Source organism: Aotus nancymaae, unplaced genomic scaffold (genome assembly GCF_030222135.1).
Source record: "Aotus nancymaae isolate 86718 unplaced genomic scaffold, 86718_ANA_hifiasm-v0.15.2.pri h1tg000007l, whole genome shotgun sequence".
In the NCBI taxonomy this organism is placed as follows: Eukaryota; Metazoa; Chordata; class Mammalia; order Primates; family Aotidae; genus Aotus; species Aotus nancymaae.
In genome coordinates this window covers 54888613-54906480 of record NW_026988418.1, presented here as the reverse complement: position 1 = coordinate 54906480, position 17868 = coordinate 54888613, and the positions used below count along the sequence as shown (strand labels likewise).

At 38.6% G+C, this 17868-nt stretch overlaps 1 protein-coding gene and 1 pseudogene across 6 annotated transcripts in view; both read left to right on the top strand.

The window, feature by feature from the left end:
* The window catches only part of PDE4DIPP2 (PDE4DIP), a 295357-nt gene that overhangs the window by 163148 nt on the left and 114341 nt on the right, over positions 1 to 17868 (top strand). For all 6 annotated transcript variants that reach the window (XM_064372639.1, XM_064372637.1, XM_064372638.1 and 3 more), the window contains one exon: positions 16568 to 16644. In XM_064372639.1, the coding sequence (XP_064228709.1) occupies positions 16568 to 16644 (77 nt within the window). The remainder of the gene's footprint in view (positions 1 to 16567; positions 16645 to 17868) is intronic.
* On the top strand, positions 9161 to 10712 carry LOC110568973 (large ribosomal subunit protein eL6-like; annotated as a pseudogene).

Here is a 17868-nt window from a genome sequence, read left to right as displayed (position 1 = left end):
GACGAAGTTAGCCAAATAGAGAACTGAGGGAAGAATATTCTGGGTAAAGAAACATCAGGAAAGCCACTGTGGCTGACGCAGCATGATCAAGAGTAAGCATGCTGGAAGATGAGGCCCCACAGGGAATGGGGCTGGTTCAGTAAGTCCTTGTAGATGATTTTAAAGATTTCAGCTATTATTCAGAGTGACATGGGAACCCATTGAAGGGTTTTGAGCAGAGGAGGGTTCTAACAAATGCTTGTCCTGTCTGACTGTTAAAATGATAAATCTGGTTACAGTATTGCAAATAGGGCAGAGGAGAACAAAAGTAAACACCAGGAGGACTCTTAGGAAGACACTGCAGGAATGTATGTAGGGACTGGTAGTGATTAGACTTAGGTAATAGCGATGCACGTAGGAGCAAATGGTGAAGGTAGCAAATCTAAAAGGGAGTGAAAGAAAGGAATCAAGAAAGACTCCAGGCATTTTGGCATAAGCAACTAGAAGGATGGAGTTGGCATAACTGAAATAGGGAAGGGTATGTATGGAGCAGATTTGAAGGTGGAGAGTAGGGGTTCAATTTTGAACATTTGGTGTGTAATTTATTTGCTAGACAATTTATGTGCCAGTATTAAGTAAGCAGTTGAATACATAAGTCTGAAGTTCGGGAAATAGGGTTGGACTAGAGACATAAATTTGGGAGTTATCAGCAAGTAGATGGTTAAATATTAAATTTAAATAGTTAAAGCCATGAAACTATAGGAGATCACCAAAGGAGTTGGAGTTAGAACTTCCCAGGTGGAAGAGAAAAGGACCAGAGACTAAGCCCTATATCACTCCAGCAATAGTTTGGAGAAAAAAGGAAGAATCAGCAAAGGAGATAGAGAAGGTGCAAACCAGTGAAGTAGGAGAAAAAGTCCAGAATCCTGGAAGCCTAATGAAGAATGTGTATAGTGGAAGAGGGCAGGATCCACCTTTCAGATGCTGCTGAGAGCTTGAGTAATATGATGATTAAAAATCGACCTTTGGATTTAACAACATGGATGTCATTAATGATCTTGATTAGAGTAATTCTGGTGAGTGGTGGAGACAAAAGTCTGACTGCAGTGGGTTTAAGAAACAATGTGAAGAGAATTGGAGTCAGTGAGTATGAATAATTACTTTGAGTTTTGTTTCAAAGGAGAGCAAAGGAATGGGGCAAACCTGATAAGGGTGTGAGATCCATAGGGGATTTCTAGAAAGACATGTGAATAATAGCATGTTCACATGCCAATAGAATTTTCCATTAGAAAGTGAAATATCGATAAAGAGAAGAAGGGGAGACCTTCTGGGTGTTGCCTGTTTAAGGGGAATAGGACTTAATATGTAAGTGGAAGGTTCGGCTTTAGGTAGCATGGATAGTTAGTTGATCTATGGTCATAAGTGGAAAGACAGAGAATATAACCCTCGATGCTGTAGATGGATTGATATGTGGTAAGAGACTGTCAGTTTTTTCTTCTGGTTGTTTTAATATTCTCATGGACATATGAGGCCAGCTTTATTCCCCTACATGTATTTTCAAATATATTTCTAGAGTGAGTTACTCTCCCTCATGTGTACTGATTCCTGCTGACATATCCTTGCTCACACCTGGAATATCTGTATCTTTTCAGTCCATAACCCTAATTACTTCTCAGAATCCAACTCAGATTCCACCAGAACATTAATGTTGATTGCTTGCAAATACCTTAGAAGCTGCAGATGAGGCTGATCTCCACAGAAAAGATAGAGGGGGAGCCACTTTTCCATCCTTTCCTATCTCCTCCCTGTCCAACCACCTGCCCACCCAAACCCTAGGCCCAGCTGGCTTTGGAGGACTCCAGTTGAACCTTCACCTTTTACAGGGATGGAGCAGTCTCTGCAAGACAGGGGTTGGCAGAAGTAGGAAGCAAACAAATTGAGAAAAGAAACAGTAAGAAGAGGAAGTTCTTGACAGGGAGAATTGTTTTTCAAGAGGGTTATATTTTTATTTTGAACAACATCCATTTGTTTGATAAATATATCATTATCTTCTACATGTGAGCATTGTGCTAGTGATGGGGCTACAATGGTGAGAAGATAGAGGCAGTCCCTGCCCTCATGACACTAAGAGTTTAGTGCCTGAACATAGTCTGAGCAGCGTCGTCTGAGCAGCGTCGTGACATGCTGACTCCTGTTAAGTGCAGTGCCTGTTATCATCCCTGCCCAAAGGTTTCGCTTCACTTATAATTAGTTACAGTCATTTTGGTATTTTGATGGTTGATGGATGCCAACACCCCACAAAACTCTCCAACGTTCCATGAGACCACAGGATTAACTGTGATGCAGGTCAGACTATGACTTCAAGCAAAGTACTTAAAGCAAGTACATCCTTTTCCTAACATAAAGCAGTGCTGTCCAATGTAAATATAAGCCACACATGTAATTTAAATTTTTCTGATGGCCACATTTTAAAAAGCAAAAAAAAATTTTGTGAAATTAATGTTAATAATATATTTAAAACATTATCATTTCAACCTGAAACCAACATCTTAAAATTATTGATGAGATTTCCCATTCTTTTGCTGTAGTTAGTCTTTGAAACCCAGTGTATGCTAAGTCTGAAATCCTCACAGCACATTTTGATTTGCACTAGTCACATCTCAAGGGTTCAATAGCCAGATGTGGCTCATGCCTGCCATCCTGGATGGCACATCTGTAGAGTCTACAGGGTAAGTGCTGTCCCTGGTCTCGAGCGGAAGTAGAACTTCAGAAGAGTTGCCTGATCATGGGACCTGGCTTCAGGACACAGCCAGGCTTCCAGGGAAGGAGTGACTGCTAGATGTTAGAACTTAGAGTTCAGTTGCTGTGTGAGATTCAATGTAAGAAAAATGGTCCTAGACTTTACCGAACAGCAGTGACTGGCTTTGTCCTCTTTGGAGAAAAGATCAAAGTATGTTTCAATCCAGAATTAAAAGCTGAATTTGGGGATAAATATCAGATTATGTTAGATGTCACAGATAATTTAAAAATATTTAGCAGGTTTCCTATGCAACAATTTGTCTATAGAAAAATTAATATGGTTTTTATACTCTGAGGTAAGATGTTACTTAGTTTCCAGTTCTGCAGCTGCTGCCCAAAGAAAACATTTATGTGAGAAGTCAAAGAAGTGACGGATGGTTCCCATGAGCTCCAGTTCCTAAATAGCTGAGAAAAACACATCTTCTGAACATCCCCTTTAGCTCCTTCAGCAGGGCTGGGCTCCTGTCTCCACACAAGGTGTCCTGAGGGATTGCAGGGGCTCCAGCCTTACCCCTGGCTTTTGCAGGAGGCCTGTCCTTTGCTAAATTAAGCCCAGCCAGGCCTATTTGTGAACAGAGAGGCTCCAGCCAAGTCAGAGAGATTGGTTCTGCTAAGGAATGTCCTGGGGAGGGGAAAGAATCACTGAGATCATTGGTATTTATGTGTATGTTTTCTCACTTGCCAGCTCAGTTGGGCCACATCAACAGAGGCCTCTGGGACACAACCAAGATTCTAATAGAGTGACTATAGGGAATGAATAGCTCATGATACACTGAGAAGGGTTTAATGGGAGATCAGTGTGAATACCACAGTAGAGTGGATCTTGGGAACTTGGTGCTCAGAGTCTAAATAAAACTGGCCAAACACCTAATTTTCCCCCATTTGTCTTTTTGTTTTTTTTAAAAAAAGATTTTATTTTTATTTATTTTTATATTTTAATTTTTTTAAATGAGATAGGATCTTTCTATGTTGCCCAGGCTGGTCTCAAACTCCTGGGCTCAAGGGATCCTCCTGCTTCAGCCTCCCAAAGTGCTAGGATTACAAGCGTGAGCCACCACACCTGGTCAGATTTTGTTTTTTAGGGCAATTTTAACTTCACATCAAAGTTAAGCAGAAGGGTCAGAGATTTCCCATTTACTTTCTGCCCCTACATACATACCTGTGTACATACAACCTTCCCCATTATCAAAATCCAAAGATGTCTCATTTTTAATATATCTTTTCTTGGGTTCTTAAGCTTAGTGTTGACCAGAAATACCTCTTATTATGATTCATGCATTGACTACCTTTGGGAAAACTAACATTTACTGAACACTCACTATATGTCAGGTATTTTTTTTTTACACGTTTTCATTTATTACCCTGAAAGGTAGGGATATTAGCACCATTAAAAAAACTAACAACTGAAGGAAATGAAACTTAGGTTAAAGTGATTCACCTCTAGAATACAGAGATGAACTATGAGAAACTGTAAAAAATAGTTGAATATCTGCTTTTTATATGGTTCAACCTAATAGAATGTGAGAGGGCTCATGTTTGAACCCAGGCCAATTTAGTTCTAAAGCCTATACTTTGCATTGTACTGTACCACTGCCCTAAAATTACTAGAATAGTACTGGATTCTTTATTTTCCCTTGGCAGTGCTGTAGTTATATTTCTGTTCTGCTCCCCAGAAGACTAGAACCGGGATACTTGGAGAAAGAGCAAACCAAGGTATGGTGTATCTTGAGTTACGTCTAGGAGCCTAGGTTTCGAGACTAAAGCTAGGAGTTATATGATGGACCCGCATTGATTCATGTATCTGCTGCTATTTATATCTGCCACCTGTCCGAATTTCCGTACAGCTATCTGACTCTGTGTTCTCTTTTGTTTGTTACATGCTATGATAATCATTGGCTTAATTACTCCCTCAGGCTGTAAATTCTCTGAAGACTGATTCTGTCTTGCTCTATCTAGTACTTATTAAAGTGCTTGCACATAAAAAATAGGTGTTCACTAAATATTTGATAAAAAAACAAATGAATAAACAAATGCTACTGTTTCAGCATTCCAATGAGCACTGTCTCTTTGTCTCTGTCTCTCTCTCTCTACAGACACACACACACACACAAGCGCGCGCGCATGTGCACCAGTGTCTATCCAGACACCTAGCCTCCTTAGCATTCTTCCATGGCCTCAGTGCTTACTCAGACATGGATATCTGTGTTTGTCTAATCAAGGTAAGCCAGACTGGGAAAGGATTGGTGTCGCTTTGAGGCTTTTACTAAGGACTGACATAGGTTGGGCTTGAAACATGACCTGAACAGAGCAGTTTTGCCATTTGGATATGGAGCCCTGTACTGAATAAACTGAAACTTTTCCACTTGGTTTTTTCCATCTCTTTGGAGAGCATGACTGGACACTAAAGCAGGCTCTGGCAGGAGAGTGTTCTGGTCTTGCAGAATCTTCTGGTTGCTGAGGCTGAGTACACAGCCCCACTGTCCTTTCTCTGGCAATGAAGGACACTTGTCACATGTTGGGGCGACTTATGTTTCTAATTTGGGACTTAACTGCACTAGTAAAGATAGCAAATACGGAATCTGTAGAAAGGCAGAGACTGTGCATCTGAATCAAGGCTTTCTTCCACTTCACATAAAAGTCTAAAAACTTAATGCTTTGCATTTGAACACCTTCTGATTGGTGGCTAGATTTCTCACATAAGCATAAAAGATGAGTAATGCAGGTGGTATTATCATTCTTATGGGCAAGAAGGAGAGGCTCTTATTCAAGTTAATTGTGTAAAAACATAAAGCTCTGGGGATGACTAGTCTAAGGTCACACAGGGAGTTAATGTCAGCCAGATATCTAGACTCACTAAGGCTTCATTTTTTCTCTAAAACTAATGAATGGAGATAAACTTCGTTTACAGAAGAATTCACTTGGAAGCTACTAAAATGTATTTCTAGGGATCCTGCAATGACCAGCCCCTTCTTTGTCTTTTGGTCAAGACAGATAGAGTCCCTTATGAAAATGCTCAGTGCTTCTCCCTGGTTTATAGAGTACTGGACTTGGCCCATTGATATCAGAGAAGCCTGGAGAAGAAATTCACTCTGCATACAAAAAGTACTTACTTACTACACTTTTCCTAGAAGAGATAATATTCTAAAAAAGAAAAGGTTTTAAAATAAAAACCATTCACTAATTACTTTTCACTTTGGCTGAATAAATCAGCAGTTACATGAAGGGCTCCCTACAAGATTTTGAAACTCTCCCTCCCACTAAATTATTATTTTTTAATTCCTTTAGTTTATAGAATTGATTAGAGTGGGATTTGGTCATATGGATTTTTGTCCCAAATAGACTCTTTTGTGGACAACCTGCTCCTCTCTTGCAAAGGTGCAGTATCCATTTCCTTCACTCACGGACCTTAATGCAACTCTGATTACATATACTGAGAACTCCTTGAGGTCAAGGACGATGATGCCAAGAAAAGCACTTAGGTTTTGACAGTCTTTAATCTCCAATACTTTCTTGTTGACTTTATCAGTGAGTGTATCCTGGCAAGCTGTCAAGTTTTTTTTTTTTTTTTAAAAACTATTTATTTATTATTGTTATTATTTTGAGATGGAATCTGCCCAGGCTGGAGTGCAGTGGTACGATCTCAGCTCACTGCAACCTCCGCCTCCTGGGTTCAAGCAATTCTCCTGCCTCAGCCTCCCAAGTAGCTGGGATTACAGGCGCCCGCCACCACGCCCAGCTAATTTTTTTATTTTTAGTAGAGATGAGGTTTCACCATGTTGGCCAGGCTGGTCTCGAACTCCTGACTTCAAGTGATCCACCCTCCTTGGCCTCCCAAAGTGTTGGGATTACAGGCGTGAGCCACTGCACCCCTATTTTTTGAGTGTCTGTTCTTAGCCCAGCAGCAAACTGTGAGGGATATAAGCTTGCAGATGAGTTGAAATGCCTACACATGAATGCACAAATGTGAAGTTAAATGCCAAAACAAAATGTAAGTCATCTTCTACTTTGGGTGAAATGGAAAAAAATTAAAAATAAATGTAAGTCATCAATTCAAGAGTGATAACAAACCAGAAACTTATACTGAGACTTATTGTGGGCCAAGAACTTTTCTAAAACCTAATTGGGGAGGCAGACATTTTAAATAAACAATGAAAGGCAGAATCGGATGAGTGCCACAGTAGAGGTAAACATCGGATAACCTGGTATGAATCCTGGTTTATTAAAGACGATCTTGATTTTTGCCTGTTGCCCAGAGGTAATTATGATAGCACCTCTTTGTAGTATCAGAACAATCTCAGTTATTAAATTATAGTCATATAAGTTATAAATGAAGTACAGTTGAAATGAAGAGAAAACAAATTATTAGTTTTGACTGTGAGGTCGGGGGAAGGTTTCTGTAGGAGAGGATGTTTGAGGTGAGCCTTAATAAAGAACAGGTTTCGACAGAGAAGCCATCATAGGCTGACAGCAATTCAGGAAAAGCCTTGGTGGCATCCAAGGACACTTGTGTGATTGATTTCTCAATCAGTAAAAGCCCTTGTGTTTAGTGGAGAGTAGTACCACCAATGGCTAGCGATGTTTTAGAAATGATCTCACCGTGAACTATCATCACTCAGAACTCTAGTTATCAGAAAAAAATGGCTGCTGGGTAATGACTGATGTCATCATGATCCTGTGTCAGATCAGAGGGCACAGTTCAAGCTGAGTAAGGTGAGCAGGTGAAAGGGAGAGGAAGAGAGTGAGTAAAGTAATGTGAAGTTGAAGAGACTAAAGGATAAGAGGTGAAGTGAGAGAACTGTCCTTTTATTGGTTCAATCTGCCCAATTAAAAAGTTGCAGTTCCTCTTTAAACAAATCTTGTTTTCAATTTATTTCTGCATCTCTTCTTTCCTCCCTGTAACCCCATGCCCTGTTGTATTCTGAGTCTCCCGAGTTTGAGAGGTGTCTAGAGGTAGGTTTAGCTTTCTTTGGCCCTCAGTGTTGGGAAGCAGACTCCGCACCACTGAGTCTATGTGAGTCTAGTGGCTGAAAGAAGCTGCTGTCGGGAGCCGAATTTTCTTTGCTGTCTATGATTGAGTTTAGGTAATTGCAGAAATGAAAATGAGAAAATAAAAAAGAATACGGACATTTACCTTCTTGGGATGAAAATGTCCCTTTTGAGTTTTCATTATGTAAGTTTGAAAATTTTCAAATATTCAAACCAAGACCAAGACCATGAAAATGGTACCTCCCGATATATGTGTCTCATTTACCAGGGAGCCATGTTCCCGTCTCTCAGCTGTAATGGTTCCCAACATTCTGCTGTCTTTTCAGTGATCTCCCTGCACCGTTCCTTCCCCGTCTTGTCCTCCTCCACTCCTTGCAGCAACTCTCTGACATCATATAATTTTATTTGGAAAGACATCAGAATGTAACTCTAACAAAGAAGGCTTTGTTTTTAAACATAACCACAATACTATTATTGTACCCAAAAAGCTTAAAAATAATTCCATAATACCATCTAATACTGGGTCCATACTCAATTTCCCCTCTAAAATGTCCATTTTAATATCTGGAGATTTTAAGACTATTTCTGAGCTCCAGTGTAGTGCACAAGAGTAGGACGTTTAGCCCTTCTAACGGAGAGCACGAGCGGTGGAAGACGAGAAGGCGGGAATTCTAAAGTGCATTTGATCTTCTATTGCCAATTGGTTAATAATATTCCTATTAGAGAACATTCTTAGTTTAAAACTGAGAAAGTCTTTCATTTATTTTTTATTTTTTTGAGAAGGATTATTGCTCTGTTTCCCAGGCTGGAGTACAGTGGCGTGATCTCAGCTCACTACAGCCTCTGCCTCCCGGGTTCAAGCGATTCTCCTTACCCTTCTGAGTAGCTGGGATTACAGGTCCCTGCCATCACACCTGGCTAATTTTTGTATTTTTAGTAGAGACAGGGTTTTGCCAGGTTCGCCAGCCTGGTCTCGAACTCCTGACCTCAAGTGATCCACCCGCCTCAGCCTCCCAAAGTGCTGGAATTACAAGCATGAGCCACAGTGGCCAGCCAAAACTGAGAAAATATTTTAAAGGTTTCAGATTGAAAAGTTTTCCACATAATCGCACAGCCTTATCTATCCCCTTCTCACTCATTCAACAAACATCATTGTGACTCCACTTCTGCCTCTTGTCCATGGATTCCTTGTTTGTTCTCTTGTCAGTTCACTTTTTTGGTGCTTTTAGTGCACACAGAGGTGTGAGACACTGCGAGGACCTCAGATTAGTCACAGCTGCCGGTTATTTGCATCAAACGTTTTGCTGGGTACTTTACATAAATTCATTTATTCCTCACTACAAATGTTGAGGTAATTTTTTCAACCCCTATTTTACAAATTAGGAAATTAGGTTGTAAAAAGCTAAGTAATTTACACAAAAAAAGGTCCCTCAGCTAGGAACTGGCAGAAACGTATGTGAACCGAGGTTTACTCATCCTGAAATTCCTGCCCCAGAGTCACAACTCTGAGAGGCAAAATCTTAATAACCAGTGCACATGGCTAGCTCCGCCACACCATCATTTCCTCTGTCCTTAGAGTTTGTCATTCAAAGGGGTAAATAAGACAGGTGTAGAAATATGAAGCATTTACACAGGATGCCAGTGTTGCAGTATGAAAAAAATATTTGAGCTCTTTCCTGTCTTGCAATATGGCAGGTGAAAAAGTTGAAGAGAAGAAACCTGAAGCCAAAAAGGCTGATGCTGGTAGCAAAGTGTAAAAGGGTAACCTCAAGGCTAAAAAGCCCAAGGTGGGGAAGCCCCATTGCAGCCGTAATCCTGTTCTTGTCAGAGGAATTGGCAGGTATTCCCGATCTGCCATGTATTCCAGAAAGGCCATGTACAAGAGGAAGTACTCAGCCGCTAAATCCAAGGTTGAAAAGAAAAAAAGTTTCTTGCAGCTGTTACAAAACCAGTTGGTGGTGACAAAAACGGCGGTACCCAGGTGGTTAAACTTCGAAAAATGCCTAGGTATTATCCTACTGAGGATGTGCCTCGAAAGCTGTTGAGCCACGGCAAAAACCCTGCAGTCAGCACGTGAGAAAACTGCGAGCCAGCATCACCCCCAAGACCATTCTGATCATCCTCACTGGATGCCACAGGGCAAGAGGGTGGTTTTCCTGAAGCAGCTGGCCAGTGGCTTGTTACTTGTGACTGGACCTCTGGTCCTCAATCGAGTTCCTCTGAGAGGAACACACCAGAAATCTGTCATTGCCACTTCAACCAAAACTGGTATCAGCAACGTAACAATCCCAAACATCTTACTCATGCTTACTTCAAGAAGCAGCAGCTGCGGAAGCCCAGACACCAGGAAAGTGAGATCTTTGACACAGAAAAAGAGAGATATGAGATTACAGCACAGCACAAGATTGATCAGAAAGCTGTGGACTCACAAATTTTACCAAAAATCAAAGCTATTCCTCAGCCCCAGGGCTACCTGTGATCTGTGTTTGCCCTGACAAATGGAATTTATCCTCACAAATTGGTGTTTTAAATGTCCTAATAATCTAATTAAATAACTATTACCTTTTAAAAAAGAGAATATTTGAAAGCTCAAGTCATCATCATGAGAAATTACTTTTAATTCGGGGAGATAAAGTAAGGATCACAGAGGACGTGGCATTTAACCGTGAAGCTGAAGGAGCACAATGATGTGGGAATTCCAGTTCGGCTAGCAGATAATAATGGGAGATAAAGCTGGGTAGGTAGATTGAGGTCACATTTTGAATAGATTGACTCTGTTATCAGGACAGTTGTGTAAAATTTAATTGCTGTACAGTTAAAAATTGCTGAAAAGCTTTTTCTTTCTTTCCTTTTTTTCCCCTTTAGCTGAACCTGCATTACACATTAAAAGCTTTTTGATTAAAGGGAATGAAATAACCAGAGCTATGCTTTAGGAAAATTTAAGTAGTAGAGGGACTGAGGTTGGGGAAACCAGATGAGACTATTCATATACTCCAGTCCTGGGGAGAAGGAAGGAATACCCAATAAAGTGGTAACCTAGGAGGGGCGGGGAGAAGGCTGAAGATGAGGGGCAAGATTGGAGAGAGATTTTGAAATATCCAGTGTTAAGAAATCTCTGTTAGAGGAGCTTGAAGGCAATACATAGTTTTGTTCTGTAATTTGGATATAATAATAATGTTCCTATTTGCCAGACACTTTCTAAGTGTATATTTATAATAATAAGTATCATTATTTTAACAGTTTTAAACTGTTAAAACTTCCTAGGGCCTTTTGAAACATTATCATAACCATGGCATTGAAACATAATTCACATACCATTATAAGCCAGCCATTTGAAGTGTGTAATTCCATACACACAAATGTTTTAGTATATTGAGTTGTGCAGCAATCATTGCAATCAATCTTAGGACAGTTATCACTCTAAAAGGAAACCCTGACCCATCAGCCATCAGCACCCAATTTCCCTATCCCCCAGCTGCAATCAACCACCAATCTTTGTTTTTTCTCTGTGGATTTGCTCATTCTGGACATTTCATATAAGTGAAATGATATGGTATATGGTTCTTTGTCACTTGTGACTGCCTTTCTTTCATTTACCATATGTGTTCAAGGTTCATTCATGTTGTGACATGTACCATTCCTCTCTATGACTACATAATATTTCATTGTATAGATATACAACATTTGTTTATCCAATCATCTGTTAATGGATGAATTTTTAAAAATTGTTCTAGAACTTTGCTGTATCAAATACTTACGCTTGAAAAAAGTAAGCTTCCAAATGCACTTGCACATTTGGGTTGTATACCAATTTCATTATTAATACCGTATTTTATTATCTACAACATCTCTACCGCTTTACATCTTACTTACCATTAAACCTTACTTGGGAACTTAAACCGTATCTGAACTCCCCCAGCATATATCACCTTTAGCATTTTAAATTCATACCTTGTCATTTTGCTCTTGTCTTCTCAACCAGATTGCAAACATACCAAGTATAAGAAATACACATCAGACATCTCCATCATTCCTTATAGGACCTCTGAATCCTTTTCAACACTAAAAGAGTTGCAAAGTGTGGAGAATAAGTCCTTTAAGAGTCTGAACTGGTTTTTTTTAAACATTCCCTCATGCTGACTAAATTTTTTTCAGCCGAAACTTCCCATTCCACTACTGCAGAAATATCTTGTGGAATATTAGAATTACATAGGAGACAGTGTGCAAACTATTGACCAAGTTAGAATAATAGATAATAATTAGCATTCCATGATAAAGGTATTAATTAATTTTGGAATCAGATTTTTAAAAATTGATCAGGTAAAGCCATTTCTCTTTGTTTTTGTAAAAAGTAGTTTTTAAGGATTCACTATGCCATGGCTTCTATTGGGGCAAAATTTTGAAAATACTACTTTTTAAAAAGATAGCCACAGTTTGGATTATATTAGCAATGGAACAAGTAACAGAATTAAACTTGAAGCCTTGGAAAGGAGTTAGCTAATTGGTTACTGCTGGTTGTTTTTAACCTAATCCTATTTTGAACTTTGCAGTAAACACCAGTGTGGAAATCATTTCAGTAGAATCCTGTATTTAACATGGATTGGTGTTAAGACTCTGGTCAAGTGCTATTTCCTGAAACAAAACAAGCTGTGGACACAGAAAGTCCAATTAAACACAGTTAATCCATACACTTGTTAACCCTGTGCTCTAGTTCTAGGTACTAACATTGCAGCAAAAATTTAATTTCAGCTTCATCATTGAAACTTTTCCTTGAGTTAGATGGGCAGATACTCCTTTGGAGGCATGAAGAAAGAGGAGTGCTTTCTTCCCATCTCCCCTTTCTTGAGAACATAAATTTCCTTAGATATCTTGACAAAGAGCCGAGAAGACTTGGTGATAAAATAAGCAAATGCAGTTAATTTGGAATCTACCTATGCTATACTCAGAATTTAACAATTTACACAGGAATATTTACTAATGGAGAATGAATAAATCTGATAAACTATATGATGATTTTTCTATAGAAATAAGGTGCAAGAAGGTTAGACTTTAATGTAAGATACTGTAAATTGGTTTGTACTTGCATTTTCATGGGATAAGATTTTGTAGCACTTGTGAAATTAAATTACTTTGACCCATTGAAGTAATTGATTATAATATTTAGGATTTAGTTTTGTGGAGATAAATCCATTTTAGCAGTTCTGTGTGAGACTCATAAACTTTATTATCTGTTTGAATAAAATTTTTCATTTTCCATTTCTACTTATTGCTTTTACCTTGGAGGTAAATTATTGCTTTTACCTTGAAAACCCTTCTGGATTTTAGCTATCCTAGTCAGAGAGGGTAAATTGTTATTTTTTTTATAATTAATAATAGTTACCATTTTTTGAATCCTGGCTGCATGCCAGGCACTGTACAATGTGATTTTTGCGCATTATCTCATTTAGTCTCCTTAACATCCTTTGTAGATTAATATCATTGTTATCTCCTTGATAGATGAGATGAGTGAGGCTTTTAGAGAGGCCAGGTGACTTGTCAAGCCCTCTCTCTCCTTCAGAGCCTGTGCTCTTGTTGACTATACTTACTGAATCCATATATTCTTTCAAGACTAACTTATTACAGCACATTCTCTAATTCTATAATTTACCGCATTCTACAAAATGGGACAAAACTGGGCAGTGTTTCCTAAGCTGGTCTCTCTGGTAAAAGGCTAAAGCAAGAGTGGAGTGTTGGTTTCAGTTATTGCTTTTACCTTGGAGGTAACCCTTTTGGATTTCAATTTCCTTGTCTTTAAAATAAGAGAACTAGAAGATAGAAATGCTAAGGTCTTCAAATCTGTGAATCTTTGGCCAAATTGGTCAAAGCATTGACTTCATTTTCTTCAGTAGGATTTAGAACAGATAGATAGAACCTACATAATTTGTGCCCTCCATTTTTCTTCCCTTTAGATCTAAGTATTTTTCCTGGTAAGGCAGAGGTCTCTGACTGGTACTAGTTAGCCTAGACATGAAGGAAAGTGAATCAAGGTTGTTGAACAGCTGTGTGCAAGGCATGGTTCTATGCTTATCATGTACATTCTCTCATTCAATCTTCACAGAATTCCTTGTGAATAGTTACCTTCATTGACAAAGAAAGCAACCACACTATACTTATGAGGAAGCTGAGGCTCATAGTGATTAGTTAACCTCCCCAAGGTCACCTAGCAGGGAAGGGATAGAGCCAGAATTTGAACCTAATTCTTTCTGGCTTTAGGTTGGTTTCACGATGCCTCTCACATTCCCTGTTGTTTGTTTATTTTTATTTAAATATTCAAGGATTTCTCATGCAAAAAATAGTATTAGTAGTAAGGGACTTTTCAGAGAACTTTCTGTTAATCAGTTTATACTTGATAGAGATTCCCTGTGTCATATCCTGAGACTGAGAACTAGCCAGGGGGCATTGCTATAGCTCCAGTCATTTGAGACCTCATGTATTTTTAGATATGAGATTTTTTAAAAATCTGCTCAAGCAGGTTTGGCTTATCTGAGGTGGTTTAGCATATCCAGACTTTTCTGATTTAATAAATTAGCCAGGCATAGGAATATCATTGATAATAACACTTCATAATTATAGATTCCATTTTCTTTCATATGAGATTTAAATAGCTTTTTGTTCATTCTTTGTCATTTTCCAGGTGAAGAAGTCTTAGTAGAATTTTACCTATCATCAAAAAAGTGAATCATTTGGTGGCAGAAATAATAAACTTAGGGGTCCTCTTTCTCAGCACCATATCCTGAACACTGAATCCACTTGAAATGTTATGGTCTCATGGAAAGCAAACTGCTGTTCCCAAATGATAATGCTGTTGTTATTGGTGATGATGGTGATAATAATAATATTATTATCATTAAAATTATAATTATACCTGTGTTAGGAACACTGTTCTAATTCCTTTGCATGTATTAATTTACTTATGCCTCACAATCCTCTAAGGTAGGGTTTATGAATGAGGAAGATATAGTTATCTGGATATTACATATGAGGAAATTGCTCCCTCTTTCATTTCCAATATAATTGAATGCATACTACTTCACCTCTATAAAGGGCCTCTACCTTAGGGACCATTTCTTATGATGACATTTGAATTCCTTTAAGTATTGACCACAAAGCTGGGGACATAGCAGCAGTTTATTAAATCTTCTATTTTACTGAGTGATGAATTGGTACAGATGAATCATTCTCAGTGCCAGGCCATGGGATTGATACAGAGATCTTGGACTTGTTCCTCGTACAGAATTGAAATGTGCTTGTTTCCATTTGTTAATCTCTTGGTGTTTGCATTGCATAATAAAATACAGGGTCTCAATTCAGTTTAAATTTCAGATAAACAACAAACAATGTCTTAGCATTTAAGTTATGTCTCAAATATTTCAAAGGATATCCTTGTAATAAAACAAATTATTTGTTGTTTATCTGATATTTAAATTGAACTAGGTATCTTATATTTTTATTTGCTAAATCTGGTAATGCTATTAGGTATTCATAAAGTAATCACTTTAAAGGAAGTCCTGAAAAGACAGGGCTATCATTTTCTTCTCACATGCTATAATGTAAGCCTTGAAGAAATTAGAATATTTTCATCTCACTGGATCTGAACCTATTTTTAAGCTTAGTCAAAAGGTATACCTACTTATGAGGGGAAGAAACATTCTTTTCAATATGTCGCTAGAAACTTACTAGCAATATGATCTGAAATACCTTCAGTCCAACTGCCTTCCAACCCTAAATTTTTTTAATTCTAAGTAACCCTTCAATATTTAAACCAGGTTTCTACTTTTTCCAGTTAGTATTTGTCTATTACTAAGTCAGATGGACCTTGGCAAAAGTTGGTAAATTCACCAGACATAAGATTGCAAACTTCCTATTAGTCAGCAATCAACTAATTAGAGACAGCGAATGTTTCCATTTTTAGTAGAGACAAATGCAAATAAGCTTTATCAAAAAGTATCAGTCAGCCTATAATGACATCAAGGGCTGAGATAACGTTTGGGGAAAATGGGCACTCTCATCACTATCAGTGATAGTGTAAATTGTGATAACATTTTTAGTATGTGGTGCTACCTATTATGGTAAAAAAGGAGGATTCCCATCGAGACCATCCTGGTCAACATGGTGAAAACCCGTCTCTACTAAAAATACAAAAAATTAGCTGGGCATGGTGGCGCGTGCCTGTAATCCCAGCTACTCAGGAGGCTGAGGCAGGAGAATTGCCTGAACCCAGGAGGCGGAGGTTGCGGTGAGCCGAGATCGCACCATTGCACTCCAGCCTGGGTAACAAGAGCGAAACTCCGTCTCAAAAAAAAAAAAAAAAGCATTGTTTTCAAAAATGTTTACGACCAAATTTTTAAAAAATAATTAAATCCCTAGATATTTAAAAGTATTATTCTATTAATATAATGCTACTAAAAGTATTATTCTAGCAATTTGGTTTTCAGGAACATGCCTGTATTAGAAAGAAACAATTTATTTTAATATATACTCTGTCCTGCAGTGGTTTAGAGAATGCTCGAGCAGTGTTCATGATCCAGGGGTAATAATGAATAGGTTGGGAAAATCGGTAAGTAGCTTAGGGGAAACCCTAAAGCTGTACAGTTTATTCTTCCTTGACTAGATTGCTGATCCAGCTGAATCCCCAATTATGTCAAGGGTCACAAAGAGGGCAGAGATGAGGTGAGAGACTGTAGACCAAGGCAGGACTCAAATAGGAACCTGGATCAAAGGGTCCATGGCAGTTAATGACAATTAATGCCTGTGTGCTTTTCAGAACATTGAGCTGAAGGTTGAAGTGGAGAGCTTGAAACAAGAACTCCAGGACAAGAAACAGCACCTGGATAAAACATGGTGAGTTGTAATTTCAAGCGCTGGTCCTTTCCAGAGTCTGGGTTGGTAATCTGAGAGCAATAGATTTGGAACCAAATTCCTTAACCTATCTGTGGCATTTGAATCCTGTGTCTGATTCAGGAACTGAAACAATAGATTTTCATATGCTGTGTTTCCCTTGGGCTCTCTGTCTATTATTAAGTTAGATGGACCTTGGCATAAGTTGGTAAATTCACCAGACATAAGATTGCAAACTTCCTATTAGTCAGCAATCAACTAATTAGAAACAGCGAATGTTTCCACTTTTAGTTAGAGACAAATGCAGATAAGCTTTATCAAAAAGTATCAGTCAGCCTATAATAACATCAAGAGCTGAGTTAACGTTTGGGGAAAATGGGCACTCTCATCACTATCAGTGATAGTGTAAATTGTGATAACATTTTTAGTATGTGGTGCTACCTATTATAGTAAAAAAGGAGGATTCCCTTTGATCAAACAATCCCTAGAAGGAATCCATTCCTTATAAATAAAAGCACTAGTGTGAAAGGATAAATGTATAAGGATGTTTACTGCATCATTAGTTGTAATGGCAAAGAACTAGAAACAATTATCCATCAATAGGGCTTTGATTGAAGAAAGTTTGGTATTACCACACTGTGGACTATTATGCAGTTATGGAAAAGAATGAGTTAGCTCTATATTGTTGTCCTAGTGGGAATTCCTTGATTAAGTAAGGGGGAAAATTTGCTGAGTGATATTTGTAGTATATTGAGGAAGAGTGAGATCACAGTCCATGATAGGGAGAAGACTGGATATTTTTCTTTGTATACATTTGTATTGCTAAATGGTTAGTTTTATAGTGTATAGTTTTTTAAAAACTTGGTGTTAAATGACAAGTATTATTGAAATTATTTAAAGTATTTCTAGATTTTAATAAAGTTTCAGAATACAAAAATTAATGTATAAAAATCAATAGCGGGAGAGAGATCCAAGATGGCTGATCACTAGCAGCTCGGGCTCGTAGCTTCCAGTGAAAGCGCAGAGAACCAGAGGACGCCACACTTTCAGACGAATATTTGTTGCTCACGGACCAAGAGATTCCCAGTGGAGGAGCCCCACGGGTCGCCAGGGCGACTCTTGTGGCCGGCGCGGCGGTTTTGCTGGTGCCTTAGTGCGCCAGTTTTTGGTGCAGAGTCTGGAGACTCCCGGGCAGAAAAGCACCATCAATCTTAACACCGCTGTTTT